General features: G+C 45.8%; 1 protein-coding gene across 2 annotated transcripts in view; it reads right to left on the minus strand.

The window, feature by feature from the left end:
* The window catches only part of SYT2 (synaptotagmin 2), a 356,952-nt gene that overhangs the window by 2,432 nt on the left and 338,340 nt on the right, over positions 1 to 16,180 (minus strand). For both annotated transcript variants that reach the window (XM_086920344.1, XM_086920342.1), the window contains exon 9: positions 1,182 to 1,315. In XM_086920344.1, coding sequence (XP_086776470.1) covers positions 1,182 to 1,315 — 134 coding nt within the window. The remainder of the gene's footprint in view (positions 1 to 1,181; positions 1,316 to 16,180) is intronic.

Genomic DNA, 16,180 nt, shown 5'->3' on the forward strand with positions numbered 1-16,180 from the left:
AGGAAACTCTAAACACAGAGTGGAACACACCAGCTGGATGTCTGTGGGAAATCAGGGATATTGGTGGCTGCGCTGGTGCTGTTCACCTGATAGGCAGGTGAGCAGAGACAGTCAGACTCCGGAGCTGACTTGACATGTGACTACTCTGGGCCTGTTGGTCATCTGGGGGCTGGACCAGTTAGGAACTCCTTCGATTTCCTTAAAAGTGTGCCGACCTATTCAGGTGATTGTTTTCAATATGGACGCTCTGATGCTTGACCCATAATCCCATCATTCTTTGTAGGCCCGGACACACTGATGATAAATGCTTAATTAAATGCTCTCTAATTTGTTGTACGACGGTACAACACAGGTAATTACTTTGCATGCCTTTGCCTCACATTTTTAGCGCGCATGTTTTTACCACGACCTTGCATTTACAACGTATGCAAATACCACGCATTGTTTTTTTATTTAAAAACAATATATTTGTGTGGGGTGACCCCCCCCCCCCCCAACTTACCTTTAAATGCGTGGTATTGGCATGCGTTGTAAATGCATATTCACTGTAAAAATATGCGTGCTAAAATGCCTGGTAAAGGCACAACAAGGTAAAACCTCATTGTAAAGGCTGTTTCCCCTCTACTTTTATACAACAAATTGTGTACGTCTGCCACAATAGAGCGTATGCGTGCGCAACTCTTATTTATTTATTGAGTTCACAAGCTATGTATGGCGTGTGCCTCTGGAGTGTGACACTTGTGACTTACATAGGTCCTCTTCTTGACCTTGAACGACCCAGTGCTACCAGGATTGTCTTTTAAACATTCAAGCGTATCACCACCCACAATGCAGACTTGGAAGACACCATGTGAGTCGAGGTGCTGAAGATATTGCATACAATTGCCACAATTAGCTCTACTTAAAATGTTACCGGGTTGCAGTGCTAACAAGGAAACCCCACATATTCAGAAATGTACATCAACACCAGAATTCTATCGAGAAGCTTTTTTTGAGAGGTACCATTGTGAGGGAGAACTATGGAAACTGTTCTAGAGGTCCCTGTTCCTGTGTTATGGCATCAGCCAAGTTTTGATGATTCCACCCTCTCTTTTAGCAGAGACAGATGGTAGTCCTTGAATGAACATCCCCCTTCAGTACATTTGGTCTTTTCCCTCTCTTAGTACAAGAAAACATCTCACCTGTATCTGCTCGAAGGGAATCTCAAAGCTGAAGGACTCATTGAAGTAAGGGTTGAGGGTCTTGCTTTTGACGGTGGTTTTCTTCTTCTTCAGCCGCTTGCCATTCTGCATCAGGTAGATCTTCACGTATGGATCTGGAAAGAAAAGGGCGCAGGCCTCACAGTTACATTACGTATACGGAGGCATATTAGCAACAACTTGCGAAAATTATCACAAACCACGCTTAGCGCAATTTTTTTTATAGCCTCCTATCGCTGGATTTTATCGCGGAGATAATGCAGTATTATCAAGGTTTATCTCCACGGCGATAAAAAATCCAGTGATAGCGCCGAATCCCATCTATAACATGAGATTTCCAGCAATACAAATCCTATCGGTAAGGAAATTCTCGCTAATAGGCAGGTGCGGACTTAGCCATAGAATCCACCTCCCATAGACTATTATGGCTAAGTCAGGTTTTTACCAGGTGAAAAATCCTGCGGCTAATCACGGTTAGTGCACGTTTTTTTATCGCATCGCGGGTATGGCTAATAGGCAATAGCTGTGTTAGCGACTGCTTTCAGTCGCTACCAGTTTGGGTACACCCACTTTGCATGTCATTAGCAATAAATATCTCTGGCATGCAAAGCGGGCCCCAAACCGGTCGCTATCGCCTGGAAGCTGTCGTTAACTGGTGTTAGCGACAGCATGTAATTGATAAAAAAATTGCCGCTTTCTCGGCAAAAAGTGCCGCTAAAGCGGCATTACCGCCCTTGCTAATATGCCCCATAGTCCCCAAATTATCCTCATAGCAGATGGCCCCTGGCAGCTACATGACTGCTAAGAGGCCTTGCTGTGCACTGATGATAGTGGGCATTGTACTTTTCTAAAGCCCTTCACAATAAATGATCTATTCCCATTTTGTTTAACTTGTGGTAACATTGAAACTACTTAAGATTAAAATCACTATAATGCAATATTACCATGAAGACACGACATTTACCTTATCTAAAAACACTTTCATACAATGTAATCTTAAAGCTAACCTAGTGAAAGTGTGTTATGGCTCAGGCTCAAACACGCAATACCACTGAAAATCAGCAGTTATGGTTATCAATACACACAAACACGCCAAGACTCACACTTTCCACCATGCTGTTATCTTCACTATTTTTGTATGTTTGGTCATTCTGAGATTGGTGTTATGAGGATGTTGGGTAGTGCAGGTTTTGGTGTGTGTTGAGTGTTGATAACGATAACTGATGAATTCAAGTGGTTTTACATGTTTGAGCCAGAACCATAACTCACTTCTTAACTTTGTTCATGTCAGTGCATTTCTTTGATTTTTTTTGTTGCACTTAAATTCTAATTCTCCTGTTGCGAACAGTGAGTTATGGTTGGTGCTGCTGACTATAACTTACATAGCTCAGTGATTTTTTATTTTAATTCATAACCATAGCTGTACATTAAGTGATATTTTTAGAAGACTTTTTGAGGTTTTTAAAAACATATGTTGAGATATCATAACCAAAGATAACCACAACTTCATCATAGCCATGTTTTTTCAGTTAATGTTTAGTTTTATGTCATCCAAGATCCACTATATGATCAGCTCCTATCTTGGGAGGTCTTCACTGTCTTGCAAGTTTCTGTACTCTGGGACCATATTTATGAAGCTTTGGCGCTGTCCTTGTGTCATGCGAGGTGACAAAAAGACAATGCAATGGAGTCAGTAATATTTACAAAGCCACATAAGGCTTGATTTGCATGGCCTTGGATGGCTTTGTAAATAAATGTAATGCAAGGCAGCTGCTTGTGTTGCTTTCATTACATTTCAACTTGGGAAGCGTTCCACCCATGAACCATGAATGTTCCCCTGTATCCATCCATGGATTTTCACACATTAACAGATTTACAAAGACTTAGGAAGTGAGATGTAACCAGGAGAAATATCTTTATTTTTCCTTGTTATTACCTCTTTCCACGTGTGCTGCATTTTGAAGCACACATAGAAAGAGGAAAATACATCTAAGGCAGAAGCCTTAAAACAGTTTTGCTGTGAAACCCCTAAGCAGAATGTTTTAGGGTCGGCTCCCTTCTAAACTTTGGCTGTATATGGGACAGTGGAAGAGTCAGGGCTGAATGCAGGGAGTGGGCTTATACTTTCAGGGGTACTTCTTCTATGGCTCACAATGCACACTAAATGTGAGACTTACAAAAGAGCAAATATATCAAGAAAAAAACACTTCTACCTATAATGTGGATGTTGTGAGCTCCTCACTCATGGCCCTTAGTAGTCGGCCTCTTTCACACCTTCCCCACCATGCCTGGCCATCACTCCAATCTTGAAACAGATTCTCTGTCTCTTTCGGAATAAAATTATCTTCTAAAATGTTGCGCATTAATTTGCAGCAAGGTGCCCTCAGCCCTAATGCTAGTAAGGAAAATGAGCCTCCAATCCTCTTTTATAAATTAAGGCAGTCATAATTATGTGGTGGTCCTCTCAAACTCGTGGCCTCATATTCATTGCACCTTCTTCAGTAATGAAAGCAATTGCCTGACAAAGACACTAGTCTCCTCTGTCCCTTGTTAAAGACATAGACCTCCATCATGCCCAATTCTCTGCTCTGCCCTCTCTCTGAGGCCTAAGCTAAGACGTCTTTCCTGCTTCAATTCCCCCCTCTTTTGGGCTGTTAGTCCAAGGCCAAAGCAACACTGGCACAACAGTGGGGCACTTGGACCTCCCGCAAACAAGGAAGGATAATAAAATAATACTAATTGGAGTTTAGAAGGCACCTCACAGTCCTGGTCTCCTGTGACACTGCTTCGGCTGCACAAATGGGACCTACTCCTCTAGCCATTCCCCTATCCATCACTCTTAGGCCTTAGTCCCAAAGCAGGCTATCTGCCTCATTGTGTATAACAAAATGGGGAAAATCATGCACATCTCGTCCCCTGTTGCTTTGAACCTCTTCCCTGCGCAGCAAGGGTCACTTGGGCCATAATGCTAACAGTGAACTAGGGTTCCCACTTATCTTTTTGCTAGTAACATAGACATAATTTGGGTGCAGTGGTCCCTCATAGCATTGCCCCAGTGTCACTGCACCTGCTGCTCTAATGCCACTGACGGCAATTAAAAAAAAATCCACCTTCCTCAGGGGATCTCTCTGAGGAAGCTGTGCCTGTACATTTGTAAATGAAAAACATAGCCCCCCCCCCCACAGCACCCTCTCGTCAGGGCCGTCTCTTTGACACTATCCATGGACAGAGAACGAAAGAAGAAACAGGCCTTCTCATGTGCCAGCTAGGGGTATATTAGCAAGGGCAATAGCGCCGCTTTAGTGGGAACTTTTCCTGCTAAAGCAACAATAATTCTGTTGCCCTATCAGCAAGCTGTCGCTAACAGCTGTTAACGATAGCTTTCTGGCGAAAGCGACCGGTTTGGGTGCCGCTTTGCATGTCAGCGATATTTATCGCTAATGACATGCAAAGTAGGTGATCCCGACCAACAGACCTGGTAAACAGCCGCTAACAAGCATATCGCCTATTAGCAAGGAGGCCCTGACCCCGGGTAACGACGTGAAAAGTCGCGCTAACCGGGGTCATTGCCGGTTTTTTAACACCTGCTATTTTCCTGACTTAACCATACCTAACATGGGGGGGTTGATTATGCTGATACGACCACATGGTCGTATCAGCAAGGTTTTCCCCTTCCCCATGCAACATCGCTGGTTTTGTCGAGATGTTGGCCCTTCCCTCCCGCTATCGCTGGAATATTTATCACCATAGCGCTAATTGTTGCTAATACAGCGTTAGCGTGGGGATATATTCCAGCGGTAAAAAATATTTGCGCTAAGCGCGCTCTTTGATATTTATCGCAGTTTGTTGCTAACATGGCCCCAGGTTCTTCTTTGTGTTCTACTGAATTTGGAAGAGGGGGAAAAAAGGTCAAAGTGGCCACAGCATGTGCACTCTTAAGCGTAAAACCACAAATGCCAGCGCAGCCTCCTTTAGCCAACCTATTCCAGCTCAGAAATTAAGGCAAAAGGGCACCCAAGAATAACCATCTAATGCTGGTGCATTGCGGAATGCACAGCAAAGAATCGATTTAAAAGTACAGCAGCTTTTAGAGGCTGGGAAAACAGAGGGTTCTGGCAATTGAACCGAAAGCGAGGCAGATGCAGAGATTGGAAGTGGTGAAGACATTTCTGATTTTCAAATATCTTGCTCCCTCTCCACTCGGGAAGGATGGGAAAGTAACAACAGCATATTGTCTGTCAATTCTGCAGTATGTGTTCCCAAGCCTATCATAAGCCCCACTGGGCGTAAACAGTATCCTCTTTTATTAAAGCAACATAAAACTTTGGCTTCAACAGGAGCTCAGGTGGGGGTCTCAATAGCGTCTCAAGTAGCTAGGGCCATGAACCATCAGCCAACTTTTCAGGCCATGACTGCATCTCAGGTTGATATCTCCCAAGTGATAATGGAAGGTGAAAACAGGGTAGATTGTCAGGACATGCAACAAGAATGGAAAGGGGCGACCACTCGGTCCCCCCGAACGTATGGCAGAGTGCCTCGATCCCCCCGGGAAGCCATTTTGGGCGGGAGGCGCGTCTCGGCTGGTATGCCCGAAGCGGCGTAGCCGGGGCGCGCTTTTTCCCGCCCTAGAGTGGGCTGGCCTAGACACTGACGCGGCTGGCCACGCCCTCGGGGCAGGCAGGGGCGGGTTTACGCCCGCCCTGAAGATGGATAAAAAGGGACGCAAGACCAGAAGACATCCTCTTGTTCCTGTGCTCTGAAGCTGCACCCCCTCGCTGCACGTGAGCTCGAGACGGAACGAAGAGCCAATTTTGAGCGTTTTAATCGTTCTTGTTTGTTTTACAGTTACTTTGTTGGAGAATGCCGAAGAAGGTGGGAAAGCGCATGACTACTGACCAGATGCTGCGTGTTCTCATGAAGGAGATGTCCGAGCTAAAGAAGCGGGTGGACAAGAATGAGGAAGGGGGTCCAAAACGTCCTTTGGCGGGAGCAGCCCCGGGAGGGAAAAACAAGAGGCCCAGGAGGGGGGCAGCGGGTGAAGACATCCCGGGTCCCAGTGCCCCGCTCGAGGCTCCAACTCCCGTGCCGGAGGAGGGGAATCCAATTCCCGTTGTGGTCACCCCCGTGTCCGAGGATCATATGCCGCCCGAGCTGGCAGCACAATTGGCAGCGTGGTTGGGTAAAGGTAACGAGGGCGCCACGGCTGTCGATGCGCAGGCGCTGATAAAGCAATTGCGTGAGAAACGGGAAGCAGCCAAGGTGCCCGTGCCGGCTGCAGTAGGGGACAAGACACCAGGGACGATTGCGACCACAGAGGCAGCGTCAGGTGCAGGTAAGCGGCCATTGCCGATCGCGAGGGATGAGTGAACACCCTCTCGGAGAGAAAAGTTGGGGCAACATGTTCCTTTGGCAATTAAGGAAAAGATTTGGGCGGGGGAGTATGTGAACATTTTTTCACTGCTTGTTGATCATTATGAGGTAGAGCATGTAAAGAGTCAGAAGGATCTCATGCATCCGAGTGTTTGGCGCGCAAAAATGGCCGCCTTTAAAGTGAATGAGAATATCGGCAATTGGGGCAATGCTTGGGGAATCTTTACATCAATCTTGGGGGAACGTAGACCTGAGTTGCTTTCCGAGTTCCCAATCTATCAATCACGAATCATGGGGTACTCGACATCGCACCAGGGTAATCATTGGTTCTGTTACGATAATCTGTTCAGAAAGGAAAAGGAGCATAATAAAAGTTTAACCTGGGATTGTTATGATTCCTTGACTTGGGATAAAATGAAGGAGTCAGGAATGTTGAAAATGCCGTTGGTGGGAAGTAATGTTGGCGAATCCTCCCGGCAATATGAGGGGACGCCCTTTCGATCAGGTACGGGTGCCGACGAGTACTCGAAACCTGCCGGCAGTACCGGAAAAAGGGGTTTCTGCTTTAATTTCAACAGGGGTAAATGTACTAGACCCCAGGGATCGTGTAAATTCAAACATGAATGTAGTGGTTGTGGGTCGTCCCATCCTGAGTCCTCGTGCAGAGCCAGAACGGGTGATAATGGGGGGAGAGGAGGTGCCAAACAGGTCTAATATAGTCCGAGGGGCGCCTTTACCTACCCCGATTGATACCCTGGCGATGATTCCCTGGCTCAGTGAATACCCGGATCGTACTTCTGCTGGGGTGCTGCGGAACGGTTTTTCGTATGGTTTCCGCATCCCGGTAGGGGACTTTCAGGGTGTGGAAAAGTGTAAAAATCAACTTTCCGTCCTGCAGCATACGACCGTAGTACAGGATAAGATCCGGAAAGAGGTGACTCGAGGTCGGGTCGCCGGCCCGTTTAGTGTACCCCCGGTCCAGAATTTTGTTTGTTCTCCCTTAGGGGTAGTCCCCAAGAAAGACCCCGGTGAGTTCCGACTGATTCACAATTTATCAGCTCCGCGAGGTCTTTCCGTAAATGATGCAATCGATCCAGAAGTGTGTTCGGTGCGGTACGCATCCTTCGATGAGGCCGTAGCCATTTTGAATCGCCTGGGGCCCGGGGCGCTGATGGCGAAGTCAGATATCGAGTCAGCGTTCCGATTGCTCCCGGTACACCCAGACGACCAGCGTCTCCTGGGATTCATGTTTCAGGGTTGTTATTACATGGATAGGTGTATGCCAATGGGGTGCTCTATATCCTGTGCTTATTTCGAGAAATTCAGTAGTTTTCTACAATGGGTCTTCACAAAGAAAACAGGTTTCCAAGATGTAATGCACTACCTTGATGATTTTCTGTTTCTTGGGGCGGCCGGGGATCTTGAATGTGGCCGGGCCTTGGCCGAATTTTGTGTGTTAATGAAACAGTTTGGTGTGCCATTGGCGCCGGGTAAAACAGTGGGTCCTACGACTTGCCTCGAGTTTCTGGGGATCGAGTTGGACTCCATTGAAGGGTGTTTCCGTTTGCCAGCTGAGAAAGTGTTGAAGTTCAGGGCTGCGCTGCAAATGTGTATAAATGCATCAAAAGTTACGCTGCAACAATTACAGCAGTTGGTGGGACAGTTGAATTTTGCCCTGAGGGTAATACCAATGGCCCGCCCCTTTTCCCGTTCAATTGCCCAAGCGATGGTCGGCCTTAAAGAGTGCCATCATCGCACGAGACTATCGGCCGAAATCCGCCAGGACATGCGTATTTGGTTAGCATTTCTGGCGGACTTCAATGGTAGAATCGTCTGGAATGAACCAGCCGTGTCTTCTGAAGAGCTGGGGCTATGGACAGATTCAGCAGGAAGCATAGGTTTTGGCGCCATATTCGGCACGAAATGGTCGGCACAAAGATGGCCGACATGGTGGCATGAGAATGGTCTGACGAGTAATATTGCTTTCCTGGAACTGTTTCCCATCTTGGTGGCCTTGAGAACATGGCCCGATGGGTTCAAGGATCACTCTGTCATATTTTGGTCTGACAATATGACCGTGGTCGAGTGCATCAATAGTCAGGCAGCACGTTGTAAACTGATTTTAAGACTGCTTAAGGAAATTGTTTTACTATGTATGCAATTGAACGTGCTATTCAGAGCAAAGCATGTTCCAGGGGTGATGAATCAGGCGGCTGACGCACTGTCTCGTTTTCAAATGCAGGCTTTTTCGGGTTTCCTCCCCTCAGCGGACCCAGAGCCGGCACCCTTTCCCGAAGCTCTCTGGTCTCTCGGTGCCCCGAACTTCGTCACCTCGTGGGAGAGAGTCTAGCACCAAGGACGAGGAAGGCATACGAAGGGGCGTTTCGGGCCTATTTAGCCCTTTTGGGGAGTGATAGAGAGCGACTTTGGGGTTACGAGGAATGGGTAGTGAATTTCCTGATGTCCTTACGTAGGGCTGGGAAATCGGTGGCTACGGCCCAGAGGCATCGTGCGGCCATTTCCTTTGTTGCCAGAGCACACGCTATCCAGGACCCAACAGCGTCTTTCGTTGTACAGAAAGCGCTGCGTGGGTGGCAACGCCTTGAGGGTCGCAGAGTAGATGAAAGGCGCCCGATAGGTTTGGATAGATTGTCCCAGTTGTTGGCCACACTCCCGGCCACATGTTTATCTCAGTTTGAGGCGGTGCTGTTCCGAGCCGCTTTTACGCTAGCATTTCACGGAGCAATGCGGGTAAGCGAACTAGTTGCAAGGAACAAACTGGATGTGGCGGGGGGTTTGTGCCAGGAACACGTTCAGATCAGGGGAGAAACAATGACTGTCTCCTTTGTAAAATCCAAGACTGATCAAGATGGGATGGGTGACTGCGTCATCATACGCAGGATTCCTGGGTCCTCCATATGTCCGGTAAAGTGTTTAGAGGATTACCTAGCACGAAGGGTGGCATCATGGGGGGGGACTTTGTTAAGACACGCTGACGCCACCCCACTGACGAAATTTCAGTTTCAGCGGGTGCTTGCGATGTCAATTGCCGCTGCGGGCTTGAACCCGGGCGAATTTGGGACCCATTCCTTTCGGATAGGGGCTGCTACGGAAGCTACAGCCAGGGGTCTTAATGTTGAGCAAGTGAAACGAGTGGGGCGTTGGTCCTCCAATTGTTATAAAAGATACGTGCGGTTGCACATGTTGTGAAGCTGTAATAATGTACTCACGCTTCTTGTTTTTGTTTGGTTTTCAGTTACGCAAGCTTACGAGGCGGGGCGGACTATGCAGTCGACCCTACACCGGGCCAGCGGTCAGACATCACCGGCTGTGAAAAAGGAGGTGTGGGTCGTGGGCCACTCATACGTGAGGCGTGCCGCAGACGTATTCAAAGCAGGTGACATGATTCACGTAGCTGGGGAATACGGGTACAGGATGTCCTTCTACGGAAGGGGCGGTCTCTGTATTGACCAGTTTCAAACATTTTTCGAGGGTTTGTTAGGGCGGACAAGGTCACCGCCGTCTATAGTTATAGTGCATGTTGGGGGCAATGATTTGGTCACCATCGGTAGACGACTACTCCTGGAGGCAATGCTTTCCACTGTAAGTTGGTTGGCGAGGAGAGTTCCGGGGTGCACGATTGCATGGTCCCATTTGATTCCACGAAAGGTGTGGCGGGGGGCTATCTCTATTCCTGCTTTGAACCATTCTGTTAGGAAGCTTAACAATAAAGTGAGTAGGTTGTTCCGTTCCAGGACATTGCATTCTATTTCTCATAGCTGTATTAATGATGACAGTATGTATTTGGGGGATGGTGTGCATTTGTCTTGGGTGGGGAATGAGTTACTCTTAGGAGACTTCTTAGCATGGTTAAAATCGTTGAAACATGACCTTTAGGTAGGAGTTGTGTGGGGGGTCCGGATAGCCGGTCAACTATCCGGCCTGTGGCGGTAAGGTCATGATCGGTGAGCACTAATTGGAAGATCCCTATGAGTGGGCGTCACCCAACACGGATGGGAGCGCTCGGGGGAGGTGGCCTTTGGCCCCTCAACGGGGAGGCGGTCCCTTCTAAGGATGGGTCGCCGAAAGAAGAGGAAAGGCGGTCAAGGCCCCTTCCTGTGTAGGAGGGGTTACAGCCCCCTCCTGGGGAATTTCCCGGGGCCAGTGACATCTGCGACGGCAGATGCGGTAAGTTGTGTGGGGTTGGGGGGAGGTCTACGATACCTTCTAGATACCTCACACGAGTCTTCGAACGACCTTTAACTGGCGTCGAGTTGATAAGTGCCCCCGTCAAGTCAAGGGAAATTGGTAGTAGTTGCACTTGAGTACGCCTCAGTGCTGTCGCCCCTCCAAGTGGGGGGGGTATGTCTGGTTAGGGATCTTGACACCGGTTACGACCTTGCCGTTGGCCCTTAAACGTTAGGATGTACAATTTCAATATTTCAAGTAAATGTTTTGTAGGATGTTAGTTCGGCTAGGAGAACCTCTGTATTAGAGAATCTGTTAAGGTTAGCCAAACATCGCAATGTGGTATGAAATTGTACATTAATGTTTAAATGTTTTTAATTTTTTGTTTTAATAAATACGGCCGGGAGGGTCACTCCCTCCCACTTCCAAAAACTTCAAGAACTGTTTCCGGTTTCCCTCCTTTGGGGATTGTGTTGAGAGGGGGTGGCGGGTATCTCAGCCATATGGAAAGGGGCGACCACTCGGTCCCCCCGAACGTATGGCAGAGTGCCTCGATCCCCCCGGGAAGCCATTTTGGGCGGGAGGCGCGTCTCGGCTGGTATGCCCGAAGCGGCGTAGCCGGGGCGCGCTTTTTCCCGCCCTAGAGTGGGCTGGCCTAGACACTGACGCGGCTGGCCACGCCCTCGGGGCAGGCAGGGGCGGGTTTACGCCCGCCCTGAAGATGGATAAAAAGGGACGCAAGACCAGAAGACATCCTCTTGTTCCTGTGCTCTGAAGCTGCACCCCCTCGCTGCACGTGAGCTCGAGACGGAACGAAGAGCCAATTTTGACCCACCCACCAGCCCCTGAGGACAGCCAGTTGTTTTAATAAATTTGATCAATTATTCTATTTCGTTTTCAGGTTATTGTAGTGTTGTGTTGATGTTGAATGTGTAATAAAGATTGGTCTAATTTTACAAGTTTGTGATTAAAGAACTTCGGTTGTAAGGTCCATTTATAAACAGGTTTTTTCGGTCATAGTGGCCAATGTAGTTTCGTTTAGTTATCATTTGTCGTATTTATTTTTGGTCGGGCGGTAAGGTCATGATCGGTGAGCACTAATTGGAAGATCCCTATGAGTGGGCGTCACCCAACACGGATGGGAGCGCTCGGGGGAGGTGGCCTTTGGCCCCTCAACGGGGAGGCGGTCCCTTCTAAGGATGGGTCGCCGAAAGAAGAGGAAAGGCGGTCAAGGCCCCTTCCTGTGTAGGAGGGGTTACAGCCCCCTCCTGGGGAATTTCCCGGGGCCAGTGACATCTGCGACGGCAGATGCGGTAAGTTGTGTGGGGTTGGGGGGAGGTCTACGATACCTTCTAGATACCTCACACGAGTCTTCGAACGACCTTTAACTGGCGTCGAGTTGATAAGTGCCCCCGTCAAGTCAAGGGAAATTGGTAGTAGTTGCACTTGAGTACGCCTCAGTGCTGTCGCCCCTCCAAGTGGGGGGGGTATGTCTGGTTAGGGATCTTGACACCGGTTACGACCTTGCCGTTGGCCCTTAAACGTTAGGATGTACAATTTCAATATTTCAAGTAAATGTTTTGTAGGATGTTAGTTCGGCTAGGAGAACCTCTGTATTAGAGAATCTGTTAAGGTTAGCCAAACATCGCAATGTGGTATGAAATTGTACATTAATGTTTAAATGTTTTTAATTTTTTGTTTTAATAAATACGGCCGGGAGGGTCACTCCCTCCCACTTCCAAAAACTTCAAGAACTGTTTCCGGTTTCCCTCCTTTGGGGATTGTGTTGAGAGAGGGTGGCGGGTATCTCAGCCATACAGGAATCTGGTCAGTCCATTAAAAGTATGTTTGAGCTTATCCTTGCTGAAATAAAAGAATTACAAACAACACAGTTTCAGCAAATTGCACCATTACATGCGAGACTGATGAAGGTCGAGGAAGCAATGGTTAAACTGCCAGAGAGAATGACAGAGGCGGAAGGTCGAGTCTACACCTGAAATGATAACGTTTTGTCTATGGAACGGGAAGTTAAGCAAATTGGGAAAAACAAAGATGTTCTTGAAAGTAAATTGCAGGATTTGGAAAATTGTAATTGGCGCACAAATCTTTGACTAGTAGGTGTTTCTGAAGGAAGTGAAGGTCCTCATGTGCAAGACTGGGTTTATTCCCTGGTGAAGAATGCAATTCCTGAGTTAACAGGGGATCTGACTATTACAAGAGCTCATAGGGTACCTGCTCAGCACCTTACGAATGCTAAATACGCTCGCACAATATTAGTTCATTTCACTGACTTTCGAGTCAAGGAGCACATTCTGAGTAAAACCATTGGAAATAAGACTATTTCAGCTCAAGAAGTGTCTCAATTTCAGAATCTTTTCTGACATGACTGCTGCAGCAGTACGGAGGGGCAGAGACCATGTCAGAATGATTGGTTCATTTAAAGAGAAAGTGACACAAGCACCAATTATACAACAATCTAAACTTAAAGGTTTAGCAAAAGGCCAGCTTTCTCTCTTTGCAGATATAGAAGAGGCTCAGCTGCATCTACAAAGCTTGTCTAATTAAGTTGTAAGCAGTAAGAAGTATAGATCTGAATAATTCTGCACCTGAATGCATGAGTCATTTTGCTTCTTTAGTCGATATAAGGTATATGGTGTATTTTGCTAATCTAGAGATAGACCCAGGGTTTTCTGGGGTCTTGCACTGGACTTAGTGAAGTTATTTAAAATGACGAGAATATCTGGTTATAAATGGTTCCCTCGTACAGCCTTTCAATGGTTATATATGGTATTTTGGGGATGTGGGTCCGGGGCCAGTGGACCTTCGGACTCTCTGGAAGTATGAGTGTTAAGGGCTGCAACGCCATGGCACCCCAGGGGATTTAAAGGTGAGAAGGAGATTGTGTGGGCTATCCTCACTCAGGGTACACTTGGGGGTGGTTGTTGTTGGGGTTGGGAGGCAGAGGGTGATATCAGGGGAGAAAAATGGGAGAGTTCACAACTATCCTTTACAGTTTGGATATGCTGGAAAGATGTTTGAAATGATGCAATTGCAGTAGAACAATTGGTTGAGAATGATTATGGAAGATTACAGGTCTGCAAAATGTTGCATCTTTTATACAAAACGGTTTAGGAAGAGTTGAAATGAATAGCACGTTATGTACTGCATGATGCACTTTTGCTTGCTAGCCTAGGTGCTACCCTATATGGCTTTTTTGTCTAAAACAATGCACTCAGTCACTTTCTTTTTTACAAACTGTTATCATTAATGTGAAACAATGCACTTTATTCTTGGATGGACTAGGCACTTCAGTATGCATTTTGCACTTTATGTTGCAGAAAGTTCTGGGAAGACAATTTTATATTGTTTGCGAGGGAATGTCCAATAAGGTTAGGAATTATTAAACACTGTCAGGAAATATGCAATAGATTTTTACTATGTGTAAAGACAATATGCCCCAGATTGTTGTCTGCTCTATACTTAAAGTTAAATTGGCAGGTCTTTGCTGCTACTGTGATTTTAAATGCAGTTGCATAAGGATTCCATACAAATTGTTGTCTTAAATGTCAATGGCCTCAATAACAAAAGTAAAGCTCAGGCTATAGATGAGTGGGTGAGAAGTCACTCCTCGGATATCGTGCTTGTTCAGGAGATGCATTATATGGATAAAAGGGAATCTACATATAAAATGTTTAGGCAATGGGCAGCTATCAATGTGTGTCATCTGCAAACGCCACCCATACAGGGGTAGCAATTTTTGTTAATAAGCATTTCCCATTTCAAATCACTTTCTCCCAGTCTGATACAGAAGGCAGATGGGGTTTAATTAGCTCTTTACTTAATAATATTTGAACTTAATAAACAGATCTTAGATAATTCAGTACTTTTGTTAGAATTATACCAAGCATTGCTGTGTATTCCTGGATTTGTGATTTTAGGTGGTGATTTTAATCTTCTTCAAAATCCAATGTTAAATTCTTCTTCTGACAGATGCAAGCAGAATAAACCACAAAGTGTGAGTTTACTGATTGAATGTATGCGGGGCTGGATCTGATGGACTTATGGAGGGAAAAAATCCAATTAGGTGGGAATTTTCCTGTTTTTGGCAAAAAATAAATGTGCCACCAGATTAGATTATATACTCTTAAATAGTTGTACGGACATCCAGAATGGTATTTCGGATCAAGCTTTGGTAAAGATGGAACTGTCAGGGATCTGGGTATTAGGAACATCTGGGAGATTTTTTTTAATAAGGGAAATTTGGAAGATGAAGAATGGTGCATAAAATTACATAGTGAAATAACAAGTTTTTTTCAGATTAATACTAAAACAGCAAGGATAGAGATAATTTGGGGGGCATTTAAAGCAACCATGCGTGGCTATATAACTTCCAAAGAGATAGCACAAAGCAAATGCATTAAGGCGCATAGGTAAAGGTTAGAATTGGCTGTGTAAATCGGGCAAACGTGCACTGTTTATGTAATAAAACTACTACTAATAAACTGGCACTCAGACAAGTGAGAATGTGTATGCAGTAGTAATATTGTGCCAGAGGCTACACTGTTAACTCAGCATACCTCCAAAATGTATATGAGAAGAGTGACTTTGCAGGTAAGGTTTTAGCATGGCAGATACGGGAACCTCAACCACAGAATAGGGTTTCACGTCTTATAGATAAGGAAACAAAAGTTCCTATAACGGACTTGGCGCATATACAGGGTAGATTTTTTAAACACTATGAAAATTATATAGTGTACAACAGGGTGTGAATGTTTTCAGGCTCAGGGGCTTCCTTAGCAAGCTCCCTATTCCTAAATTGCAGTCAAGTCAAGCGCAAGCCCTGGTAGGTAACATCTCTCTTAAAGAAATCAAAGATGTAGTGAAATCATTGGCTAACTGAAAGGTTTGTGGAGAAGATGACTTGCCGGCTGAACTGTATAAAATGTTTGCATCTGTATTAAATCCTAAGCTTGTAAAATTAGCTAATCATATTTTAGAAGGGGGTGACATTCCTGCATCACTCCGCACTGCAGTTGTGGTAAGCTTTTTGAAGAAAAAAAAGAATAAAGAAGATGTCAATTCATATAGACCTATAATTCTTTTAAATGGTGATTATAAGATTATAACTAAACTTTTAGCAAATAGAATGAGTTATATTTTAGGCTCTCTTATTCATCTGGATCAGTGCAGATTTGTACCTTGGAAACAGCTAGTTTTTAATGCAAATGTTTTGATTGAAGCTCTGAATTATTTTTCACAAAATACAATTCAGGCACAGGTTATGTTATTAGATGCTGAAAAGGCATATAAAGGAGCTTCTGTGCAAACAATGATCAATTCTAGTAATATTGGTACATGCAAGGTTAGCAGAATAAAAGACGGGACTGTTCTCTGTCACCTATACTCTTTGCCCTTTTTGTAGA

This window comes from Lissotriton vulgaris, chromosome 5 (genome assembly GCF_964263255.1).
Source record: "Lissotriton vulgaris chromosome 5, aLisVul1.2, whole genome shotgun sequence".
Taxonomy (NCBI): Eukaryota; Metazoa; Chordata; class Amphibia; order Caudata; family Salamandridae; genus Lissotriton; species Lissotriton vulgaris.